This window comes from Gekko japonicus, unplaced genomic scaffold (genome assembly GCF_001447785.1).
Source record: "Gekko japonicus isolate JY-2015 unplaced genomic scaffold, Gekko_japonicus_V1.1 scaffold431, whole genome shotgun sequence".
Lineage (NCBI taxonomy): Eukaryota > Metazoa > Chordata > Lepidosauria > Squamata > Gekkonidae > Gekko > Gekko japonicus.
In genome coordinates, this window is record NW_015162492.1 from 590,787 (window position 1) to 615,957 (window position 25,171).

A 25,171-nucleotide genomic window follows, 5' to 3' on the forward strand; every position below is an offset into this window, starting at 1 on the left:
CACAACCACCCCCTGAATCCAGGGCTCTGAAATTACACCTGTGTCATATCTACCTGATGATCATGCTCCAAGTCTCCTCCTTCCAGGTTCTCCCTGTCAATACACTCATTTCCAAACCTGCTTTAGTCTGATCTTTTAGAAAAGATCACATTAAGTGAAAGTAACGGTTTGCATTTCCCTGCCCTGGAAAGGTCCACTCACAGGTAGGGTGGAGATTTCCCGGAATTACAACTGGAGAAAATGGCTGCTCTGGAGGGTGGAGTCTATGGTGGCATACCCCACTGATGCCGCTCCCCTCTGCAAGCCCCACCCTCTCCAGGACTGACCCCCACAGATCTCCAGGAATTTCCAACCTAGAGGTGGCAACCGTAACTTGTGTGGGTGCCATTTCCCTGCTATTAGTACCTCACAGCTGTCATTATTCTGGCTGTACCAGAGGCTCTTTTTTAAAAAACAAACCCTTGTACTGACTAGTGACTACAGTAATTACCGGTCTCTAAAAAAAACGTAAAAACCCTCTGGGTGTGCAGCTGGAAAAGAAATGCTGGGAAACTGGCAGCCAGGAAGGGCTGGCAGAAGAAAGCATTCATAAGACACCTATGTGGAATTTCTGTTGCCAGCCTCTGGATTCTGGGGTTCGGCTAGAAGTGGTTGAAAGTCTCATCCACCCCAGGAGAGGTCTTCATTTCCCCAGCATCCCACCTCCAATAACCAGGCACATAACTCATACTGTTTACTCTTATTTTTTTTAATCGTTAGCGTTATTCCATATCAGTATTGATACTTCCACAGTCCTGGTCAGCGTCCACCAGCGGCCGAGTGTCCAGGTTCCCTTGGGCTTCCCTCTTGTGGAGGCAAAGTCTCTTCTGATAGCCGTTGTAGAAGCAGAAGCCCAAGGAGAGCACGGCAACCACAGCCACTTCCAGGAGTAGGGCACCAACAGCTGGCGGCATCACATTGTGTTTCCCACCTGCCAGGAAAAGATCAACCGATACCATTTATCCAATGTGGCAGGGGCCAGGCAGCAGTCAAGATGTGGATGATGGGATCAGTGGGTTGGTTGATGATCAGTGGGAGCAAGTGGCACTAGAGCTTCTAGAAGCACAGCCTTCTTTCTGTCTGTGATAGCGTTAGGACAGGAACAGCAAAAAAACCAATTAGCTGTTACATGGGGACGGGTTTTTACGGTTCTCCTGCTGTGGCTGCTGATACAGTGCAGTAGTAGCAGGGCTTCCACACAGCAGGCGTCCCCAGGATTTCTACATTGAGAGACTGACTGAATAGATTTATACTGATAAATCTATCTGTTTCTCTGAATTACCAGCATGCATTAAAAAAAATAATTAAGTCTCTAGAGATGTATGGGGAAAGACAAAAAAAGAAAGGAGCTAGAGACTTTTAAAAAATGAAATCTGAAAATTCAGGAACATGGCATATTGGTAAAAGGAGAAGAGTTGGTTTTCATACCCTGCTTTTCTCTACCCTACGGAGTCTCAAAGCAGCTTACAATTGTCTTCCCTTCCTCTACCCCACAACAGGCACCTTGTGAAGTAGGTGGGGCTGAAAGCATTCTGAGAGAACTGTGACTGGCCCAAGGTCACCCAGCAGGCTGCATGTGGAGGATTGGGGAATCAAACTCAGTTCTCCAGATTTGGGTCCATTGCTCTTAACCGCTACACCATGCTGGGTCTCAGCAGTATATTAATATAACACTATTCAACCACCAATTAATTAAGAGAAAACAAACCCAGTGACACGGAGATGAAATGGCTGTTGCAGGGAAAATGGCTACCATCTATGCGGGCAGGGTCTTTCCCAACCCACATGGCGCCCACCCAGGCTTTGCAGTGATCTTTCTTAAAACTTCAGAGCAAAGCAGGTTCAGGAGAAAAGCTACGGAAACCTGGGATGTAAACAAATGCACCCTGATGCTACAGAGAAGCAGGAAATGAGGTCTGTGCAGGATGCAAGCAGCAATATGGGTAGAAGCTAACCCAGAGAGTGCAGCTGCCATTTGAAGATCAAATCTGGACCAAAACAACAAACATAGAAGTGATAGGACATTCAGGGGTCAATATACTTATGAAGAGACTATATATTATTACTGTCAGATAATGACATCAAGTACTAATTAAGAGTACCCAAACGAGTGATTCTAACCTCAGGTCTGGCCAGCATGTCAGAACCTCATCAGAAGGGTTCTGGCTTTGCAAGGTCTAAGGGGTCAGGAATATGCTGTCATCAGTGTTTCATACGATTCATTTGACATTCTTGGCTGCCTTGCACGCAAACATACTACCCAAATTAAAGTATGGCAATAGTCCCAGTGTAGAAAGGTATAATTTGCACTTTATGATAAACTCACAGGGGAACTAGAAAGAATGGAAGAATTGCAGGCAATACAGAAAGTTCAGAATCTCAGGCTGGGTGAAAACATTGATCACTGTAGAGAAATCAAGTGGAAAGTTACAAGCGTGTCCAAATTCCAGAAGCTTAAACAAGTCTATCAAGCAAAAGTATTTTAATTCCCTGTGAGCAAGGAAATTATGGCACAACTTGGAAAAAGCTCTTTTCCCAGCAAATTCAATACCTCTTCAGGCTTTTACATTTACAATTTACAAAGGATAGCTCAGAAATCTGAACATTTGATATTCCCTTTGGAATATTCTCTTTCTACAGCTTCCATTCAGCATAGCCTCAGCTCCTGAAGTATACCACAAAATGATTCAGCTGACATGCAAGCACACTGATGGACAATATTGTCTGGGCTCTACCAGAGAGAACTTGATATAAAGCTTTGGAAAGTCTTATTAAAAAGAAACAGCCAGAGTTGCAAATTAAGAACTGAACCAAATGTGTGTTGGGGTAAATGAACTGACATTCCTGGGAGATGTTCATCTGCACAGAGGGAGTGATCTTTGACCAGAGAAAAGCTGAGGTTCTCAAGAATATGCCATGGCTCTAGTCCCCAAGAGATGTGCAGCAGTTCCTGGGGATGGGGAATTATCTAGGGAGATTTATGCTAAATTTGACATCCAAAGCAGCTCCTTTTGGGACACTTTAAAAAGCCATAAATCACTGTCCAGCACCAGCTGAAACATAGGCTTGTCTTAAAACGGTAACTGATGCCAGCCCCTGTGATAAAAGTTCTGACACCCGAGCAGGCCAATCAAGGTCTCACCAGATGCCCTGCAGTCGGGTTCTGCAGAATCACTGCACCCAGCCACGGTAACCAGTGGGCATCTCGTTTGCCTTTCAGAGATTCCATGTGTTTATAGTAGAAATTGACCAAAAACCTCCTACAGCCTTATTTGAGAAACCATAAACTTTGCCTTGCCAATATACTCCCAGTAACAGCAGGACATCTCCTTTGTTGCATAGGCAAGTACTACTTCTCTGAAACCCAAGAAGTTTTCTAATCTTACCTTTGTGACTTCTGACAGCTAGAGAACTGTTCGAATCCCATTCGTAGCTGCCAGTGTTTTGAGCTGGTTTTTGAACCCTCAAGTGGCCAACTACCACATGGTAATGCAGACCATCCGCTGAAATGAAATGAGATCACTTCTTTAAGACTGCTGATCCCAAATCCCTCCACCCGCACACCACATCCCAACTCCCAACAGCATTTCTTGGCAATCACAAATCCCATTTTTATACATCTACATATGTTCTGCAACATCACCACTTGCAGAATCTGCCTCCTCATATTCAAGATCATCATATTTAATTCAAAATGTTTCTAGACCTTATTGTGGAGAAAATCAGAGATCCCCCATGCTCTTCTAAGACATCCTTTAGTTTCAAATCAAAGCAATACAGGGTTGTGGAGTGATTCAGGGCAATTATTCAAGATAATGATTTTGATTTCCTCCTAACAGGAACTGGAATCTTGGCACAGAACTGACAAGTCTTGCTATGACCAGTTCAACTAACACCCTGTTCAATTTTCCCCACAGGAAGGAAGACTTTGACATTATTGACAATGATACCTTTCAGATCTCTCTTGTGACGAGATCCAGAGGTCTGGCATACTGACTCACAACAGCTGCATACAGAACTGGAGGGATCATCTAAGAGTTCCCACCTGCAAGAGAAGAGATAAGTCCAGGCATTCCTTATGGCATGGCACGCAAGTTCGAGTAATGCTTCAGGTTCGATACACGGCAGCAAAACAAAGCTTTCATAGTGCTTTCTAGGCAAAGTCTTATCTGTTGGTTCTATTGCTTCAGTCCCACCTGCATACATCAGGCTAGATGAAACGACACTGTGGTCTCTTATGGACGTATCAAGTCATATTGCCATGGCAGGCAGGAAATTTGCTTTGCACTGTTCCACCCCATCCCTGTGTATATATACAGTGGGTCATGGAAGAGTCAACTTTGGCCTTAAAGACAGAACAAGGAAGTCAGCAAGAATACTCCTGAAAAATACTGTTAAGCTTGTTTCTTAGAACCTACATGTAAGACTGAAATTCTGTACTTTTGAACTCATCTGGTAATTGTGTGTGTTTGCTCGGAGTGAACCCCTAGTTCCATGGAATGAGCCCTTGGTCTCCTGCTGCCCTTTACAGAGGTAGGGCATCTCAATTCACTCTCCTTCACAAGAAGGTGGTTTGTTACAACAACCTACCCCTTAAAAGGCAAGCAAGCTACAGCCTGCAGACTACTGTGCTGTTCAGCCTGGCTACTGCAGCTTCATCTATAAAGTTGGCAGGGCTCCCGTGGCATAGTTTGACTCGAGAGGTGAGCTGCTGCCTCCTCTTTAACAAGCTTAATACGTAGAAGGCTTTGTTTGAGGACAAGCAACTCCACACAGGGTTCCTGTGTCATTAACGCACCATTACTACTTCTCTGCATGCGAAGACACTTTACCAGCTGAATTTCTGCCTACTATACAGTTACGTGTCCATCCATCCCATTCCTGGCAGGGTTCTTCCCCTTATGGCCACCATACAACTGTTATACTCTAAAATAGCCCCTCAGGCCAAAAAGTCTACCAATGTTACCTCTTTGTGTCCTTACGAAATGAGCAGGCCTTCTTCAGGGGATCAGTGAGGACTTTTGGGTCCCAAACTAGAACCTGGCAATGTATGTAAATCTGGAAGAAGATCACAGTGTGCATTGGATCAGTTCAGCCAAGTCACAAACTGTATTAGTAAGCTAGCAAGTCATGATCACAAAAAGCTTTAACAAGCCTGGAGCTTTTGAATGGTTCTGGTTAGCAGGGCTATTTTTGGGCAGGAACGCACAGGAACGGAGTTCCGGCTGGCTTCAGAGTTGGCCACGCCCACTACAGCCAAAACCTCTGCCTGCCTGGCTACAGAGGGAAGGCCTGGAAAGTGACTCCCCCCCCCCCGGCGACTCTGAGGCTGGCGAGCCAGGGGCCCCCCTGGAAGGATCGGGGAGGCATTTAAATGTCTCCCCATGCCTTCCCCGGCTTGCCTGGACTTCCTGCAGCTGCGGGGTGCCCAGGCAAGCCAAGGGAAGGCAGTTTAAACTCCCTCCCCTCCAAGGGCCGGCTTGCCTGGACTCCCTGCAGCCACGGGGCGCCCGGGAAAGCCAAGGGAAGGCATGGGGGTGTGGCCTAATGTGCTAATTAGCTGTGCTGTCATGGGTGTGGCCTAATATGCTAATGAGTTTGTGCTGTTGGGTGTGGCCTATTATGCTAATGAGTTCCTGCTGAGCTTTTTCTACAAAAAAAGCCCTGCTGGTTAGTATGGTTGGCGTCTCATTAGTGCAACTGACACAAGGACTGTATGTGGGCCTCAGGGAATGGATTTGCTCCAAGGGTCCACTAGGGAAGGAAGAAGAGCCCTGCTAGGTCATACCAGTGGTCCATCCAGTCCAGCATCCTGTCTTGCACACGGCTGACTGGTTACTATAGCCGGTCAACAACCGGGTTTAGAGGCCAAGGACCTCCTCTGCTGTTGGCTCACAGCACTGGCAGTAAGAAACAGGGAGGGGGAAAAAACAAACTTGACCCAAAAACTGGAATTAAGAGCCACAAGGGTAAGAAGGAAGTCTAATACAAGGCCAATATTAAAAACTATTTGCTTGAGGACACTAGCTTTGACTAAGATAGCCACACAGGTGCTTTTTGGACCTAAAGTAGACGATGTTCTAATTCAGCAGCTGTGCATTTGGCACCAGACACATGACTTTCATCTTTAGAGGCCTCACAAACATCTTTGTCTTGTGTCTTTTGATTTTGCTGCTTAGCCTTCCTTTTCTTGGTCCAATATCAACTTATGGGTTACGTGCACCTCAATATTGTTTGACTTCTGAAGAAGGCCCCCAATAGGGCGGAAACACGTCAGGTCATGTGTATTGGCCCTTGTGTTTAGGCCACTTGTACTTTTTAACGAGGCTTTCATTGGACCCTTATTTGTTTTTAACTGTGTTTCTAATAAATACATGCATTTTTGTATATCACATCACTGGTATCCAGAGCTCTGCTGCCTCTGAAAGTGGAGGCTCTCTTTAATAATTATGAGGAGTGACCACTGATGGACCTATCCTCCACTGAATCTGTCCAATCCTCTTTTACAGGCATCCATGCTGGTGGCCATCACTACATCACCTGGCAGCAAATTCCACATTCTAGTCACTTAGTAAAGTACTTTTTGTCCATCCTGAACCTATAGCCCCTCAATTAAATTGGATACCAGTATTTTGGGAGAGAGAGAAAAGTTCCATCTACTCTCTTCCCCATGCATAATTTCCTAAGCCTCTATCATGATTCATGCCCCCCTTTCATTTGCATTTTTTTCCAGACTGAGAAGTTCCAGTCTCTTTAGCCTTTCCTTGTAGGAAGAGCTCTCCAACCTCTTAATTAACTTCATTGCCCTCTTCTGTATTTTTCCCAACCTTGCAATGTCCTTTTTGAGATATTATGACCAGAACTGCACACAGTATTCCAAATAAGACTGCAGCCTGGATGTATACAGGAGTATTATAATAACAGCATTTTTATTGTCAACCCCTTTCCTAATAAATCCCAGCCTGGTGTTTGCCTTTTTTACTGCTCACAAGCTCCGTTGACATTTTAATTGAGCTATCCAACATAACCAGGCTCCCTTTCCCTCTCAGTTTTAATAGTTTCAGACTCCCATTAACTTAAAGCTGGGATTTTTTGTTCCATTGCCTACCACCTTACTTAGCTACAAGAGGTCTTACCTAGCCAGAGAAGCAAATGGCTTTATGTGAAAAAGGAACCACAGTGTTAGACAGCTCTGTTAGCTGAAGCACCTTTGGGGTGTAGGGTCCTTCTCCTTAGGATCTGATGTGGGGGTAGCAGAACCACAGCCCTTTAGGAGGGCCTCTGTGTTCCACCCCTGCGCTCTGCTTGTGTCTTTGAAAATATTACAAGACTTCTGTTCTGTTGAACCAAATTGCCAATTTATACCGACTCAGCATTTCTTAGCACCAAAAGCTCTTTCACACATTGTAGAAGTCCTGGACCAGCAAACCTAGCTTTCCCCTTTGAGCCCAATACGCAAGGTGAGTATGCCAAGAACACCCTGCTTACAAGACTTCACAGAAAATAGAGCAAGCCCAGTTACCTACATCAGTGTTTATGCCAACAAATCCAAAGGCCTGCAGAGAGAGACGGATCACTTCAGGATCTGGCCTTGGAAGGAAAAAGGAATTTGCTACCATGCCATCCATGAGACACCTGCCAAAGCCCGGCCAAAAAGATACAAGCTTATTAGATACGCAAAACAAGAAAATGCTCTAGATGACACAAGCTTGTATAGCTTTATGGAAAACGTGATGATCCAGGTGCCACTGGGCCTAAAGAATTGATCCTTGCACTCAAGTTGCTGAAGAGGGCTGCAAGCAGGTTATGCTTCTTCCCCTGTGTGCTTCTCTACATGCAGGAGACTCAACTGCACCTTCTCCTCCATTCTCAGCACCCACCACATTTCCCTTATCTTTCTAGCCACCTACACTTAACTGGTATTTGCATGCTTGAAGAAGAAAATGCAGGCTGCAAATAATAAGTGTGGAAATTTAGATTCCAACCAGATATATTATTCCAGCCATATATATTATTCCAGTTCTAGCTACATTAAGAACAGTGGATGCTGCCGAACCAGAGTGCAGCATGCTTGGCAGCCTCACAGCACAATCCTAAGCAGAATTATACCCTTCTGTTTAAGTCAGTGGGTCCAACTCTGCTATGGAAGGCACTGTGAGTCCCATACCAATATCCTTGCCATTCCTAGTAACAAATAGGCATCTTGTAGTGTACTTTCCAGGATCTGCAATGGAGGACCTTGACCTTCAAGATTTGTTGAACAGGCCCTGACCTGGATAGTCCAGGCAAGCCTGATCTCTTCAGATCTCGGAAGCTAAGCAGGGTCACCTCTGGCAAGTACTTGGATAGGAGATCTCCTTGAAATATCAGAGGCGGGAGGCAGGGGCAGGCTTTATTCAGCCACTTCTCTGAATATCCTCCTAGCCCCCAGTAGGGGTCAGTCACCAGAGGTCGCCATGACTTCCAGGTGCGCACACATGAAAAATACAAAATGTGTTAAACAGAACCATTGCTTGTTGCCATTCAAGCAATTCAGCCGTTTCCCTAACCCCGTACTCCAAGTAGCTACAACTCACACTGCTCTGAAATCTCTAGAACACATTTACCCATGGTTAGTAATAATGCTGTAGTTCCTGGGAGATTTGTGAAGTTCTGGTGTGGCAGCAGCTGTGCATTCATCCACAAATACTCGCAGGGGCTGGTGGGCGAATCTCTGTACTGCAAATTCTATATTGATTTGCGAGCCCAGGAGAAAGACCTTCACATCCGAGGGAGCACTGAAGTCCTCTGCAAGGGAGACCAGAGCCAGCACTTTAGGAAAACATGCTCGTTTGGGGACACGGCATACAAATGGAAGAGCATTAAAGACAGGCAATTGTACTTCCATGCCCCCTGCCTTTCCAAGGCAGTTTCAAGTCCACAAAGGATTCCTACTAGCAAATGTTATAGATGGCACAATGTCATAGGTTAGAAATGTGGGATCACTGCAGCCTTGCATGGCCCACCATTATTATGTTTTAAGCTTGTCAAATATACCGAGACACCCCAAGTATGCACATTAGTTGAGTTTTTATCTTCCAGAGACTGAAAATGAAATCTAGCAAGAGCATCACAGCCTTGATGGACCCCAGTATGATCTAGGTAGTTAGTGTTCTTTGCCAGGATACTAAATGGTCAGCAACTAGATCATAAGAAACTGAACAGCGGTCTACAGCTAGTCAACCATGACCTACTTTCCGCCCACCCAACCCAGACAATCCAGAGTCTCCTCTCCTACCCCCCCCCCAAAAAAAACAGTCTCATTGCTCATTTGGATAAGCTATTGAAAGTAGCAATAGCTTAATTAGGAAGAGAAGGATGAGCTATGGGCTACGTAGGTGAAGGAATACAATTCATACTTCACCTGCAGAAGGTCTAATTAAAGCGGATGTCTGGTACCACTACAAGTAGGGACATAGCTCAGTGCTGGAGCACCTCATTTGCATGCAGAAGACCCTAGATTCAGTCCCCAGCATCTCCATTTAAAAGGCTGAGGCAGTGGGTGTAAGACCTTAGCCTAAGACCCCGGAGAACCACTGCCAGCCTGAGCAGACAATACTGACTTTAATAACTATCCCCAGTTCAAGCAGACAGGAGAGACTAGGTGGACCAATGGCCCAAGCTCATAGCAGCTTCATGTGCCACCATTCCAAAGCACCACTGAGCCAAGGAAGAGTTGCACATATTATACATGCTAATTCATGCAAGGAACTTATACCTACCACTATGTGAGGACAGCACATGCCCATTTCACTGCCTTGTATGTAGCAGCAATCTACTGTCTATAAGGGGCATCCCTCATAAGTTGAACAACCTTTGTGTTGATTTGGCTTTTGATATTTGTTAAGGACAGAAAGACTGCTGGGTCCCAGTGAAGCCAGTTTTTAAGGCTGGTGTGTATGAGAGGTTAACACCTGCCCAGGAGTCACATCAAGAACAAACCGAGTCATTCCTGTTTATAGTACTTTGTGGCTTTTGATGAGCAGGGGAGTCCTTTGGTAGTAATTTATTTATTCAATCTGTACCCTGCCCTATCCCACACATGTAGTAAAATAATAAAACAGTCAAAGCAATAAAACAATTGATGGCACGATATACAATATCATCACACCCCATGCCTCCTATCAGGGGAATATTAAGTGCTCCAGTGCCCAATAATAGTAACTTCACAACTTCTCTCAAGGTTTTTGCAATGGTAAATACAGCCATTTAAACCAATGTTGGGATTAGGCAGAGGGAACCCCAACCCCAAAAACTTCATGGCAAAGGCAAGACACTACTTACCATTCATTAGCTTCACAGTGAACATGAGCACACTTGAAGAAGAAAGCTGGCCAGTCACCAAAGTCATCTGTGAAGGAGTCACACTGGCCCTAATGACAAAGGAGAAAAGGCTTATCATTGAAGACTAAACTTCTAGTCTCTTCCCCCACAAGGCAGATTAGCACCACATCCTTCTTCTTACAGACAAGATAAGACAAGATGGAAGAGTGAGGACCTGGCATATTTGAACAATAGCCTTCCACGGACCTTTGAAGTTTTGCTACCAGATGTGTATGCCAACAAATTAAAGAGCTCGGCCATCTTGCCCCATGTGTTTTAAAAAACATTGCCTGAACAGTCACACATTTGTAAATGTATTAAACAAGATATTTTTAGAATGCTAAATTGTTCTTGTATTGGGAAAGATGGCCTCTTTGGTGACGTTACAGGCACCAATCAGTTCTATCAATAACTAACTTTTGCTGCAAGCTCCCAGAACCGTTTGCTCTCCACCAAGGTCAAGGGTGCTTGACTTAACTATTTCCAGGTCAGGCCCTCTGCTCCACTAGCACTAGATCCATCTTCACCCAAGGAGTGAAATACCCACACAAGAGGCTTACTCATAGTCAGTGCAGTTTATCCTCTCAGCAAAAGGGTTGCCGTAGAACCTGCCTTGGAGGGATGGAGGCCTGTAGACCAGGTTGGTGAGATGCTCAACCATTTTGCCAGATTTCTGCAGAAAAATCACACAGATGAGGAAATTAGCTGAAGCTCCAAGATAAAGCTTTTCAGCTAGGCCTCTATTCAGGACCAGTCATTTGTTGTCACCAGCTGCAAAGGTCTCTACTCCCTCTTCCTCCACATACCTTAACTCCTACATCAAACCCCTGTGACCCACACTTTGGACAGGCTGCCCATGATCAAACTTTTGGTGCTTTAGATAATGATTTGTAAACACTACTAAAGTCTATTCCGGGAGAGGAGAGCTTTGCAGTAACTAAAAGGGGCAGCAGGTCAGCAAGATATCTTGTGTGTCAGCAAAAACAGACCCGCTCAGGACTCATCAGAAGTCTTTGCGGTGACCCCAAAGATTTTATAACACATGAACCAGCCTTATATAAATCCCACACGTGATACACCATGCTGGGTTCTACCTGACTGCCAAATTGGTCCAAGCCTAGCAATGTTGGTGCTTGGGGGGGGGGGGTCAACAGTGGGAGGGCTTCTAATGTCCTGGCCCCACTGGTGGACCTCCTGATGGCACTGGTATTTCTGGCCACTGTGGGATACAGAGTGTTGGACTGGATGGGCCTTTGGCCTGATCCAACATTGGCATCTCTTATGTTCTTATGTTCTTAATGTTTGGGCACTAGTATACCAGTCTACACACTGCTGCTTGCCTTATTTCTCTCAGTGCTAAACTGTGCCTTGAACACTCCACATGACAGAAATTAGGAGTCTGTAGCCATGGATCAAGGTGTATTTATTACAGGTCTGCTCTTTCGTAATTCAAAATGGTGCATATCAGGGCTTTTTTGGTAGAAAAAGCCCAGCAGGAGCTCATTAGCATAACAGGCCACACCCCTGACAGCAAAGCAAATTAGCATATTAGGCCACACCTCTATGGCACCAGAAGTGTGGTCATCCAGCCACACCCACCTTTTGCTTCTTATTCTGTTTACCTTGTTTGTTGTCAAAACTCAGGGCTTTTTTTGGTAGCAGGAACCCTTTGCATGTTAGACCACACACCCCGAATGTAGCCAATCCTAATGAGTTTCTGCTGTTGGGTGTGCCCTATTATGCTAATGAGTTCCTGCTGGGCATGGCCAACTCAGGAGCCAGCTGGAACTCCGTTCCTGTGCGTTCCTGCCCAAAAATAGCCCTGGTGCATATTATTTGGGTTTTGTTTTAATAGCCTGGCACTTGAGGGGAATGACAAAGCTCTGAGGAGCAGTACATTCTTATGGCCATTGTCTGCTTCTAGAATGGTTCCCACTGCACCCTCCTGGTTAGGTGAGGGGTTGAAACCCATGCCTAATTCCTCCTGTATTACATGTCTGCCTAGGTTGTCAACTCTTCTGAGCAGGGGTCCTTCCTTAAACCACCATTTACTTTGGGCCATAATCAGCGCTTGCAGGCAATGAATTTTTATAGGGCATGCAAAGCAGCTGGAGAATTTGCAGCCAGGATTTATACACAGAAAACCTATCCAGGCTCTTACTTATATTTTGCTTGCTGGTCACAGGGGACCTTGCCAAAAGCAGCTTGTAGAAGCAGAACAATAAATTGCACCAAATAAAACACTCATACATTTGAGGTCCAAGTCCTTTATTTCTAGCAGTCTGCTGCAATCCCGAAAACCAATTGGAAAGCAGCATTCCCAGGCCAGAATGAAGTGCTTGGTGAAGCTGTCCAAATGCATAGTAGGTAGGGTTGTCAACCTCCAGGTGGTGGCTGGAGGTGACAGATCTGTTCACCTAGAGAAAGCGGCCGCTTTGGAAGGTGGACTCTATGACATTATACCCCATTGAAATCTCTCCTCTCCCCCAACCCTGCCTTCCTCAGGTCCTACCCCCAAAATCTCCAGGTATTTCACAACCCAGAGCTGGCAACCCTAGTGGTAGGCCCGGAACACTCACCAGCCGTGCAAAGCCACACTCCTTGAAGTAGTACTGGAAATGGAAGAAACCTTGGTGGCTATTCTCAAAGGAGGAAGGGCAGCTTCCCAGGCTCAGGAACTGTGGATTGAGCTTGAGGCCAGTGTTCCAAGGGTCTGTCTTGACAACCAAATGGATGCTAGTTCTGTTGCATTCATAGAACACAGAGTTTGCAGGCGCTGAAAGGGAGACGAGTCAAGAGCAGAGATGTACACAAAGATCTGCGTATGAACGACACCAGCCAGGTGATGATGGCCATGCTATCGCATGCCAGCAGAACAGAAGACACTCCAAGAATCTCTTGCAGTTTTTAATTAGAGAAGCAGGATATTTTCTAAACTCATGTGAGTCAGCTTAGATAGCACAGGTGTGACATGGTTGACAGTGCTGGAGGAGAGGGAGGACAGGGCAAGACAAAGCCAGGAAGGGACCTCAGCCAATTAATAACATTAAGCTGTTTTCTGAGACAGCATGTCTTCCTAAAGTAATACCTGCACACAGTACCCTGCAGAGGAGCCATTGGCCAGTGTCCTTCCCATCGGCAGAAGTAGTTTTCTTCCACCTTCTTGCCCGGTTGCGAGATAAAGGTTTTCCCAATAAAACTGATAGAACAGAATTTATTTTTAACTGCAGCATCTTTTATGGAAAAGGAGTTTACTTTGCTGCACTCTGCAACCCTTTCAGCACCTGGCTTAGGGCACCATGCTAATGTTGCCAAACTCCAGGTGGGTCTAGTAACAAATAAATATACACTGCAAAAACCTTTTAGCAAACTAATGTGTTCTATTTATGGTCGTCATTTAGTAAAGTGCATACTGTTATCATTATTTCATCCTAGTCAGGTATAAATATTCATTACATTCAATAACATTCAATACATACAGACTCCTAACTACCAAACAATTTTGCATCCGTGTTTTAAAAGTCAAGCCCCAACGGGAGTTTCTAGAATTATAAGCCTGCTTCTCCTTGCATGAAGTCTTCCAAAAAGGGGGAACGAGCCTTTTTGTATGGATGCTTTTTCCCGGTCCTACAAAAGACACATTATGCAGCTAACGTTCATGGACGGAGTACTCCTGTCATTCTCAAAGCTGCAGCTCCGTCCATAAATGTTAGCTGCATAATGTGTCTTTTGTAGGACCGGCAAAAAGCATCCATGCTTATTTTATTTTTATTTATTTATCTTTAAATTTGTACCCCGCCCTCCCCGAAGGCTCAGGGCGGCTCACAAGGGGCACGAATGCCCAAGTTAAAACATTAAAACAGTACAAATGTAATTATTGAATGTAATGAATATTTATACCTGACTAGGATGAAATAATGATACACTACGCACTTTACTAAATGGTGACCATAAATAGAACACATTAGTTTGCTAAAAGGTTTTTGCAGTGTATATTTATTTGTTACTAGACTCTCCTAACACTGCAGCTCGGGTTGCTTCAACCTCCAGGTGGGGCCTGGGGACCTCCCACTGTTAGAACTGGTCTCCAAATTACGTAGATCTGTTCCCCTGGAGAGTGCACCATACTGAGGTCCTTCTCCTCCTCAAATCCTGCCCTCTCCAGGCTCCAACCCAAAAACCTACAGGTATTTCCCAACCCAGGGCTGGTAACCCTACACAACACTGAGGGGCAAGCAGAGCCTCCCCCCAGTCATTTCAGCTCAGAAAGACAGTGCAGGAAGGAGACCATATCCAGTCCAGCCATGGGCCAGCACTTGGGAACATGATTTCCCCAACACTGAATGGGATGCGAGGCAGCCCAGCTCAGGCCCCTCAACTCATCCCATAAAGCTTATGCCTCGCAGCAAGGGTTGCCGATGGGAGGGTTTCTCCCCCAATTTTGGGGGCCCCAATCCTCCACCAGCTTGCTGGCCAGCAGGGGAGCCCCACACCCGACATGCCTGGTACAATGCTATCACCTGGAGGTGACATCATCACATCGGGCTCCAGCATTTGGCCAAAAATTCTATGGTGACCATAGAGCTAGAGTCATAGCTCCATTCCTTCTCAGAAGATCCTGGGAGCAGCATGGAGCCCCCCACTGGCAGACAGTAAGCACCTGGCAACCCTACTTGCAGCACAGGCCTTTCCCTAACACCACAGCAGTTTTCTCTGCTTCCCTTGATATTTCTTCAGCCGCAATTCAAAAGAGAGGTGGCACTAGCCCTTTTAATCCCTCAGGTCTTTCCCTGGGCACATGGATCCCACACCCTAACCCAGAGGTGTCGAAATTTGTTACGAGGGGCGGATCTGACATAAATGAGACCTTGTTGGACCGAGCCATGTGTGTCATTAAATGTAATGCCAGGTAGTAGAGATATGAACTTTATAAAAGACACAAACACAAAGGGGTTTTTCTTACTTAAAATAAAAACATGCTTAAAACATTAGCACTCTTGCAATATTTTGTTTATTTAACAGTGTCTGATAACTGACACCTGTTGCTCTGAAGTATTGCATCAAAATGTCTGTGCTGTTGTGATCTTGAGTATGCTGTTCAGGTGTGTATCTGTAAACTGCAAACCTACAATGACGCAGCAGCAGCAGAACTGTAAAAAGAAGCAGAAGACAGCCAGTTCTACTGTGGGCCTTATAGAAGCCCCCCGGGGGCATCATCTGGCCCCCGGGCCGCATGTTTGACACATTGGTCCTGCCCTGGGTAGGCCCACACCTTGCCAGATTTGTACCTTTTAAAAGCTGACAAGGCACACCCATATCCAATGTCACCCAGCTGCACACATCCACATGGGAGTAATCCCTTCCACATTTTAAGGCAGAGGTGCCAGACTCATTTGTTACGAGGGCCAGATATGACATAAATGTCACTTTGTCCAGCCAGGCCCAACGTGCCATAAAATGTAATGCCAGGTACCAAAGATATAAACTTCATAAAAGACATAGGCAAACCCAATTAACAATATTATTATTATTTTACTCAAAATACAAACAAAAACAATTTCACTGGCAGTGATAGCAACTGACCAAAGTTAGAGTTCAGTGGCACCTTTAAGAAAGCAATAGATTCACTGGGGAGCCCACAAAAGCCCCAATAAATGTATTTAATAATATACAAGATTAGGTTTTTCCCAAGGGATACCATAAAACAGGAGCATTTTATATTTCCATAAATACCAGTTGCTTACAGGCCAAACAAGAGCGGGGGGGGGGGGGGGCATCTTCTGGCCCTCAGGCCGTATGTTTCACACCCTTGTTTTAAGGAGCTTGGATCATAAATCTTCAGGAACAAAAAGACCTCAAGAAGCTCAGCCCCTTCCCACCACTACACTTCACATCCCATCAAGAGAAATGAAGGAGAGAAGTGAATTGGCTACAGTTTGCAAAATCCTTACTTCAAACAGGCATCACCAGAGCCAAACAAAGCAGAGACTTACCTCTTTGGGCACCAGCAGCCTTTATACTCCAGGCAAAGAGAACAACAACCAACCCCTCCCACAGCCTCATGGTGACACCCCTGCCTTGCAAGACTGCTGGAAGGAACCACCTTCCCAACCGGAGGCGCATCTAATTATAGCTTCCTTCCTTCTCAGAGTTGCTTAAGGCATGCTCCAGGCCACAGGTGATTGGGATTCCAGCTGATAAACCTTCCTCATCAGCAAGTGGCTGACGCCAACCTCTCACAGGCGGTCTCTCAAAAGTAATCAACAAGGAAGCTTATGAGCAAAGGGCACCAACCAGAGGGTGGGGCCAGGCAGTACAGACCAGTGGCTACAGCACTGACATTGGAGCTGGGTAGAGCTGCCAGCTTTACAACCGTCTTGATTTAAAAACAGCTTGATATACAAATATTAGCTGGTGATAGTCTCTCTTGTGAAGTGCATCAGTTGCTGTTGTTTGCAGCTCCGAGGTGCTGTTAAAGGCACAGGAGCAGCCTGATCTGTTTCTTTTCTAAACCCATCACTGGCTACTTTCCAGTACAGGGATAATGCACTGCCTTATTAGTTTTTAACATTGTGTTCACAGAATGCTCTCATGAGAAGTGGGGGTATTATTTATTTTCTGCTAAGAGAGAGCTCAGACTGTCGTAGAAGACACTACTCTATATAATCATAGTGACTGGGCTCAGTGATCAAGGGACTCCGGAGGCATGCAGGAAAATATAACTTTGTAAATTTAGCCACAGAACGCAACAGACTGATGAGGACCAAATATGCTCCAGGAGGCACCAGACACTGAAAGTAGTTGAGAGTCAGTTAAAAGGGGAGGGGAACAGAAAGAATAAAATGAATTGGCCTGCTCAAGCTCTCGATTGCTTAGAGAATTTTGGTGGTGGAAATTTAGGTATGTGTGGGAAATTTCCAAATGTTTATCCCCCTCCTCAAACCTGCAACTTCTTCTGGGCACCTAGAATCCTACTTTTTAATTCCAAATTGGTGCAGATGGGTTGCAGTTGCTCATTACTGAAAGGTAATCATTTTGCACATGCTCAGAGATGTTGTTTCTTACGACAATACTTACTCTTTGCTTACTTCAGTGGCCCCAATGTCCTGTGGTATTTTGCTGTACTCTTCTTCTAACTGGTATTTGGGGAAGATGGAATACTTGGATTCTGCCCACTTTCTACTCTCTACTGCTTTCTGGAATAATAGCCTTGTTGGTGAATTTGTTTATTTATTGTGTTATTGGGAGTGCTTCACTAGTCACATCAAACATGGTTGGTCATTTAATCAATTGGTTCAGTGTTCATTAATGAAGGATAGATCTGGAAAGAATTGTTGTATTTTAAAACAAGGAACAATAGCTGGAATTGACAACATCATATGCACAAAACCAGTGTGGTTTACCATAGAGTTTGGGGTGAATTCTAGAATGTCCCATGACAAAATGACATCACTTCCTGCTACATAGAAAAGGGGAAATGCTTCTAATGTGGGCAGGACAAGGAAAATCCAGACTTTCCATACTGTAATGTATCCAGTCCGGACAAGTCCAGAGACAAACGCCGAGCTTCGCTCCAAGAGACAATGGACTATGCAGATCCTAGCCCGGTCCAATCAGGGGGCTAGGTTCCCGGCCGAGAGCCTATGGGACTCTCGGCCACTGTAAATAACCTATAGGGAAGTAGGGGTGTGTTTTGGGTGGCGGTTTCTCGGGGGATATAAGCCAGCCTGCGAGCTGGCCAAAGTCATCTTGTTCCTGACCGAATAAAGTACGCTTTGCTGAAATCCCTCTCCGTCTGCGTACTTTTCACATACCATGGGTACCACCTAGGCAGCCTCGTCTGCTGCTGTCACTCCAAGCAGCGGTGGGAGAAAACAAAACACAGAACAGTGACAGCAGCTCCATTACGGTTTCACTTCTGGGGAAAACCTGAAAGTGACATTAAGGCAGTTATTAGGGTTGCCAGCCTCCAGGTGCTGCCTGGAGATCTCCCGTAATTTACAACTGATTCCCTGATTACAGAGATCAGTTCCCCTGGAGAAAATGGCAGCTTTATAGGGTGGACTTTATGGCCTTATATATCAATGAGATCCCTTCCCTTCCCCAGGCTCCACCCCCAAAATCTCCAGGTATTTCCCAACTCAAATTGGCAACTCTAGACTACCTCTAGAAATTACTGGAATTTCTGGCCGTTCCCAGAGCTACCATGTTTTCTGCAGAAGTAATGTTGTGATGATGCTGATCACTCATTCCCGTTTCCCACGCCCCCAGCCCTCCCTGCCAGTTGCCAGGTTTGGCCTGGCAACCATTGCCACTCCAGCTTTGCCATGACCTTTCCCAAAACACCACAGCAAAGGAGGTTTGGGAAAGATGGGTTAACCCTGGGGTGTGCACAAAAGCAGGAAGATGCTGTGGGGAAGCGGGTGTGTGTGGGGGGAATGCTTCCTTGTAGCATCCAAGCCAAGGTAACCAAGCCATGTGAAAGTGATCCAGGGTCCTCATAAGGCACTGACTGGTTAGAGTCAGTCATACACAGCCTCACATCTGGGCAAACATGGCTGATTTAACCTGAGCCCAGATATCACATCTCACCTCCATTCCCCCGCCCCACTCCTCAAGTGGGAAAGAAGAGGCAAGTCTAGTAAGAGCTGTAAGGCCTCTGTATTGAAAACATTCCAATATACATTATATTTATTTTACAAAATTATGGCAATTTTATTTGCCTTTACAAACTGAGAAGAACATTACACACACATTTCAAGTTAATAAGAATATTATAGGCAGATGTGTATAAATATGGAGGTACCCACACATCCAACTGTGACACGGAAGAGAGGAAGTCCCTTTAAACAACTGCACCCAACCACAGCATGCATGGAGAAGGACGCGGAGGGGCACAAATCCCACCATATATTTCTTTAGGGCACTCTTGATACCAGGATGAGAGCTGAGGAGTATCTAACCGACATACTTCCCCATGAAGCCTGTTCGCAGGGACTAGCCTTGACAGCATCATCTTAAGCGAAGGCCTCCAATACATACACTATCTTTAGTGAACTGAGAAAAGTTAAGCTCATGGAGTTTGCCTCTTGGTTGTTTTGACTCCTGCTTGGTTGCAGAGCCTGCCCACTGACCTTCAGGCTCAACGGTCTGGGAGCCCGACTCACAGCTTAGCAGTTGCAAAGGTGGGATTCCCCAAAATGCAACCTGCTAGCCCTCTTCTTTTCCACCCCAACAGTCAGTGAAGGATCTACAAATGGCCGCCATCACCCACAAAAATGGTGTGTCCTTTGTGAGGAAAGTGCCGACTCATCCCAGTGAGGGGGTTATTCTGATCCAAGTTCTCAAGGGACAAAGAGCATTCCCTATGCTGGAAATGGTTCAGTGTTAGATTACTTAGGGATTTAGGTGTGGAGCTGACTCCTTCCTATGGAATTTGGCGCTGCTCCAAGGTCCACATACTCCTTGCATCAGTTAGCAGCTAAAGCTTGGACTAAGTGAGAGCCAATTTGAGGCTGAGGTTCACACTTTCCTTTTCGCATCATGTGACTCCCTGCAGGTTCACTGGCTACCTCTGCATTCCACTGGCTGACTGAGGTATCCAAAAGGGATGAATTGCAGTTCCAAGCTCTGATATACTTCTTGAGATGGAATCTGCTGATTTCCTTTGCTCCATCCAACCCAGGAGGAGCCCCTATGTCAATCAAGATGGCAGCTGCTGCCAGAATGTGCTCCCCTGGTGTCCCTCCTCCTGTTCTAGTTGGGTGCATCCAACCACAGCATGCATGGAGAAGGACGCGGAGGGGCACAACTGGAACAGTTGCACCCAACTGGAACATTCCCTCCTCTTCCCTTGCTCCTTTTGTGACCTGAGTCCTCCCTCTATGGATACTAGTTTTCATCAGATCCCACCACTGGTGGATGACATGTCCTCTCTGAGGACAGAAAAATTTGGATCCTCAAACCAGTGAAGCCATTAGCTCTGTTTGGGAAACGGACGCAGATTATATTCTGCTGCACATGGACCAACCCACAGAGATCTAAAGAAGATGGCTCACTTGGGTAATGATACACACAGACACATATGCATAGACATGTCCTAGGCACAGAATGCTAACCTGAGGTCTTGCATCTAAATATTAAAGGTACCTATAAACCCATATTCCTCAACATGCCCCACTCATAAAAGGCCAAGTTGAAGGCACTCAAACAAGAATTTCTGTTCCGCCTTTGTGTAGTTTGACTGTACTAAGTGGGGAGATGATGGGCCTCAGTCCTCAGGATCATTCAGTGGGCATTCACATATTTAGTTTTCTGTACCATTGCAAACAATGCAAGTACTGAAGCAGCTTAAAAATAAATACAAACATATTTATAAGAAGTACTAAGCAAATTTTTTTTTGAAAAAGTTGCACTCTTATGAATAAAGGAAAGGCAGCATAAGCAGATGAAACCACACAGACATACAAATACTGAATTGCTAGGAGCAGCTGATGCTGATAACTCAGCCTACAATTCAGTAGTATCTATCAAACATAGGACTGCTCCAAATTAGTTATCTACAAGCACCATAGATTGATTAAAAATATAAGTCTGCTAACAGCTGACCATGATGGCTGTTTTTCACCCCGTACATAAGGGGGAGTTGTGACAGTTCAGGTGGCAGACCTTTCCCATCATGGGCAGTTTTAATGGAAAGAAAGAAAAATTATTTATGTTGCCCTTGGCATGCATTTAGCCTACAGACAGCCTAAATGAACTGTCCACAGGGTCACATGAGAGTCAGTGCAAATTCTGGTTCATAGCGCAGACGGAGGGTTGCCTCTTGTATGCATCTCACACAGTGTGATGTGTGCAATTCTGAATGGATACATAGGCAGATTTGAGCACACTGGTGTGAAATGCACAGAGATGCCAGAAATCGTACTCACACTCACCCCTTCAGCAAAACACTGCATTGATTCAGTCTTAGGAATGAGCTTCACAAATACAGCAAACAAAATGCCACCCTTAAATATTTGTGTAGGAGCTTAACCTATGAGTGCAAAGACACACAGAGCTCATATGCTCATGGCAATATGTCATTCTTATATCTACAGTACAAACTTTTCACCATTTTATGCTGGTTCAACACAGCCCCCCCCCCCCCCCCGGGGAATTCTGAGAATTGTGATCTGTGAGGATATAGAGACATCTCTGTTAGAGTTCTCTAGCTCCTCTCAAAGTACTACAGTTCCCAGGATTCCCTGGGCAGAGGGCAGGGATTACCCCATTTCAAGTTTCTACTGTAGCTCTGCCCATAGAACATATGCAAAAACTGGGCCGCAGATTTCACTGTGCAGCTTGCATCTGCTGCCCTGTCAATATCTCTCTCCATCTATCATTATGGGCAAATTACTCAAGTGCTAACATGCCTCTTTAGAGAGAAATACCCATTGACAAATATTTGAGAATCTTCACATTCCTCCACACCATCTTTTCCTTCCCACCCATTCCCACCCCCAACTGCCCCAATGCGCCTGTGAATTAAAAAACAGGGTGGCAACTCAGCTACTACTTTTGCTGTCCCGAAGAGTTTGAAACAGAAGTTCTAAAGGAAAAGGGGAAAGTTCTAAAAAGCTAGCAAAATACTGTAGCTGGCAAAAGTGTCTTTGTGTTGTTGCCCTTTGTGTTCCCTCTGCTCTTAGCTAAAAGCAGGGAGGCTGGCTCAGCTATTTAGACTACACATTGCAGCACTGGAGTGCCCTCTGCTGCGGTCTTGCCTATACCCCAGTTTCCTTCCTGTCGGAGCCTAGGTCAAAATAGGTGACAAATAGATCCATCCTTTATTACTGCCCTAGCTACTGGCTAGGCCCTGGTCATCCCTTCCCTCCTTTCTTGCCTATCCAGGTCCCCAGGTGAATGGGATGGCTCACTCAAAATCACTGCTCCTTTTTAGAGTCTCAAGCCAGTCCCACATGTCCTGGTGGCCCGTGAGCCGTGTTCAACCAACTGATGAAAAGAAGAAGGACAACCACCTGGTTGTCTTCCTGGATGGAGGAGAAGGTGGGAAGTGGAAATACAGATTGTGCACCCGCTACCACTTGAGGAACACCCGCACCCGGCTCCATAGCTTAGTGATCCAGAGGCTGGCTCCCAGGTCTGACATATACTGGATCTCAGGTGTCAACATCTTGCGGCAAAGCTTGCGATGCTTCTTGTTGATCCTCTTTTTCAGATTGTAGCCCAGGATAGTCTTCTCACCCAGTGGCTGCCACGGTTGCATGGAGGATTCCTGGATGGCATTGGCATCCACAGGGTGTCCCCCATCGATGCAGATGCTCTTCATCTTCTCGTTCTCTTCATGAAGTTTGGCCACGTCCCTGGCCATCCGTTCTCGGCCATATACTTCCACTTTGTGCCAAAAGGTAGCGTTGAAATACTGGTAGAGCTTGGCATCTATGTGATTCCATGCTGTGGCCTTCTGGTAGAGTTCATCAGTCAGTCTGGAGACTGTAGAGTCTTTCCGAGCATTGAGCTTGAAGTAGAGGATATCCTCCAGCTCCCAGCACAGCAAGTCCTTCAGAAGCACTAAAGATTCATCAAAGTACTCCAACAGCATGACCAGATGGAAACGTTGGTCAGTCTCATGGATGTACTGGTCAACCAGGGGGTTGTCGGCATGCATGTTGTTGTCATAGCCCAAGTCAAAGAAAAGGATATTCTGGAGGTAGTGAGCATTGAACCCATTGGGATCATAATAATGCTTGGGGTCACGCAAGAATTCAGCCAGTTTATCCTCACCTGACAACTTCCAGGTCAAAGGAATCACACGTCCAAAGTAGTGGAAGGAAGACTCAAAGAGGTAGGCAGGGTCCCGCAGCACTGTCACATAGGTGGTGTCAGCTGGCAACAGTTTACGCACCTCCTCGTACTGAAAGCGCATGTGATTACAAATGATATTGAAGCACATGCCGGGCTGGTAGCCATGCACCTGGCTACGTTCAAAGTAGGATGGGTAGTAGAAGTCATTGCGACCGTTAGGAAAGGCAAACTTGAGGCGGTGCTTCTGCCCAAAGCGGAAGAGGATGTTGAGGATGGTGCTGCTGGCCGTCTTGTGGGTTTTCATGAACATGATGTTCAGTTTGGGAAGACACTTCTGTCCTGGTGGATTATGGGTGCTGTTTGCTGAAACAGGCCGTCGGGTTCGGGCAGAGTATGAAGAGCATGAGTAAGGGATCGGGATCCTGGGAGAAGAAACACACACCTGTGAGTAAATGGGATCCTTCCCAGAGATAAGGCGCCAGCCTACCATTTTTAACCTACAACATTAGCTGAGCAGCAACAATAGTGGGATGGATACAGCATAAGCAATTATGCCTTTTTCATAATGCCTTCAGTGCCATGTGGAAACAATTGTCTGTCTTCAGTCTGAAGACACATTCCTAGTAGTGCCTAAAGACAGGGCAGGCTCCAGAGAGTGCTGCAGTTGGGCACTTGCCAGGGTGCCAAGACCAGCCAGGGACTGACTGCCGTTCTCTTGTTAAAGACTCAAAGTAGTCAGAATCAGCACTACAGAATTCCACTGGTATGCCTCTTCCATTTGGGAGGGGGGCCCTACAGAGAAGCTCTTGCTCAAAATGGCATACTCAAAATGGTCAGAGGCATTACCTCTCCATCCCATTATCTCTGCCACTTACCAGACATTATGAAGAAGAGGAGGAGGAGGAAGAAGAAGAAAAAGAAGAAGAGGAAGAAGAAGAATTGGATTTATACTCCAGACAGAAATCAAGTCCAGTCCATTGTGCACAAAAATGGTCTTACTCTCTCTTCATCAAAGTTTCTCCTTCCATTGTTTTATGAAGAGGAATTTTACATTTTGCAACAGAATGAGGTGGAAATGAGATGGGCAGTAGAATGGATGTGTCATTTTGGGTGGGGAAAACTGTGTTCCCCAAACCAAAATCCTACTCCCTGCATATCAAAAGCTAACACAAAGGGAAAGGAACGAAAGTTTCAACCTCAGCCCTCTCATTGTTGCATCAGTTTTCTATTTGCAGGGAGGTTGTTTTTTTTTTAGCACCAGGAATCATTCAAATGTGCCTTCCCCCTGACCTAGAGTCATATGTGCTACAGTTCATTCTACCACTTCAGGACTAGATCGGATATAAATTGTTTTTAAACTCTTCTGTAGAAGATTGATCTGCATGGTGCTCATTTCAAGACACAGGAACAAAAAGGGGGGAAGAAAAAACTTAACCCAAAAAGATGAATTAAAAACTTAGAAGGTTAAATCCAAATCAGCGGGCCCAATCTCTCCCTTATTATATTTGAGTAGTGGGTGCCAAAGTTCTAATTCTAAAATGCACTCCCTTAGTGTATGGCTGATGGAACTGCTCCTCAGCATATATCGCCACCAATCAGAAGACAAAGCCCGGGTCCCGCCCACACCACAACTGCTGCGACTGTGTACCTCACCGGACGCCATTTTCATTTTGCTCGATGAAGAGGATTACGAGGGCACTATTGATTCGGTGAGCTGCCTTCCCCAGCGCCCACTCAAACATGGGCGACGGCGGCAGCCTCCGCTCGCCCGCCTTGCCCCCCACCCGCAATCCCGGCCTGGCGACCGGCCTTCGGGCGATCGCCTCGCTCTCCCTCACACACTCCAGGACCGGCGAGTGGCAGCTCCGGCCTTCGGGAACCCGCGTCGCCCCCCTCACACAGTCCCGGCCCGGCGAAATGACTTGCCCCCCACACTCCCGCCCCCAAATGGCAGCTCCGGCCTCCG

At 45.9% G+C, this 25,171-nt stretch overlaps 2 protein-coding genes across 2 annotated transcripts in view; both read right to left on the reverse strand.

The window, feature by feature from the left end:
- Nucleotides 1-761: 761 nt before the first annotated feature.
- Nucleotides 762-16,464, reverse strand: LOC107105959 (zona pellucida sperm-binding protein 3-like). Its single transcript, XM_015406015.1, has 10 exons — nucleotides 16,395-16,464; nucleotides 12,981-13,177; nucleotides 10,962-11,074; nucleotides 10,363-10,451; nucleotides 8,646-8,826; nucleotides 7,566-7,674; nucleotides 5,006-5,097; nucleotides 3,990-4,084; nucleotides 3,426-3,542; nucleotides 762-970 (listed from the first exon to the last, which is right to left on the reverse strand). The coding sequence occupies exons 1-10, from the start codon at nucleotides 16,462-16,464 to the stop codon at nucleotides 762-764; spliced, it is 1,272 nt and encodes a 423-aa protein (XP_015261501.1).
- Nucleotides 16,465-22,477: 6,013 nt separating this feature from the next.
- Nucleotides 22,478-25,171, reverse strand: part of GAL3ST1 (galactose-3-O-sulfotransferase 1) — a 4,345-nt gene continuing 1,651 nt past the window's right edge. Inside the window, exon 2 of the mRNA XM_015406033.1 lies at nucleotides 22,478-23,627. Within this exon, the coding sequence (XP_015261519.1) occupies nucleotides 22,478-23,627 (1,150 nt within the window). The remainder of the gene's footprint in view (nucleotides 23,628-25,171) is intronic.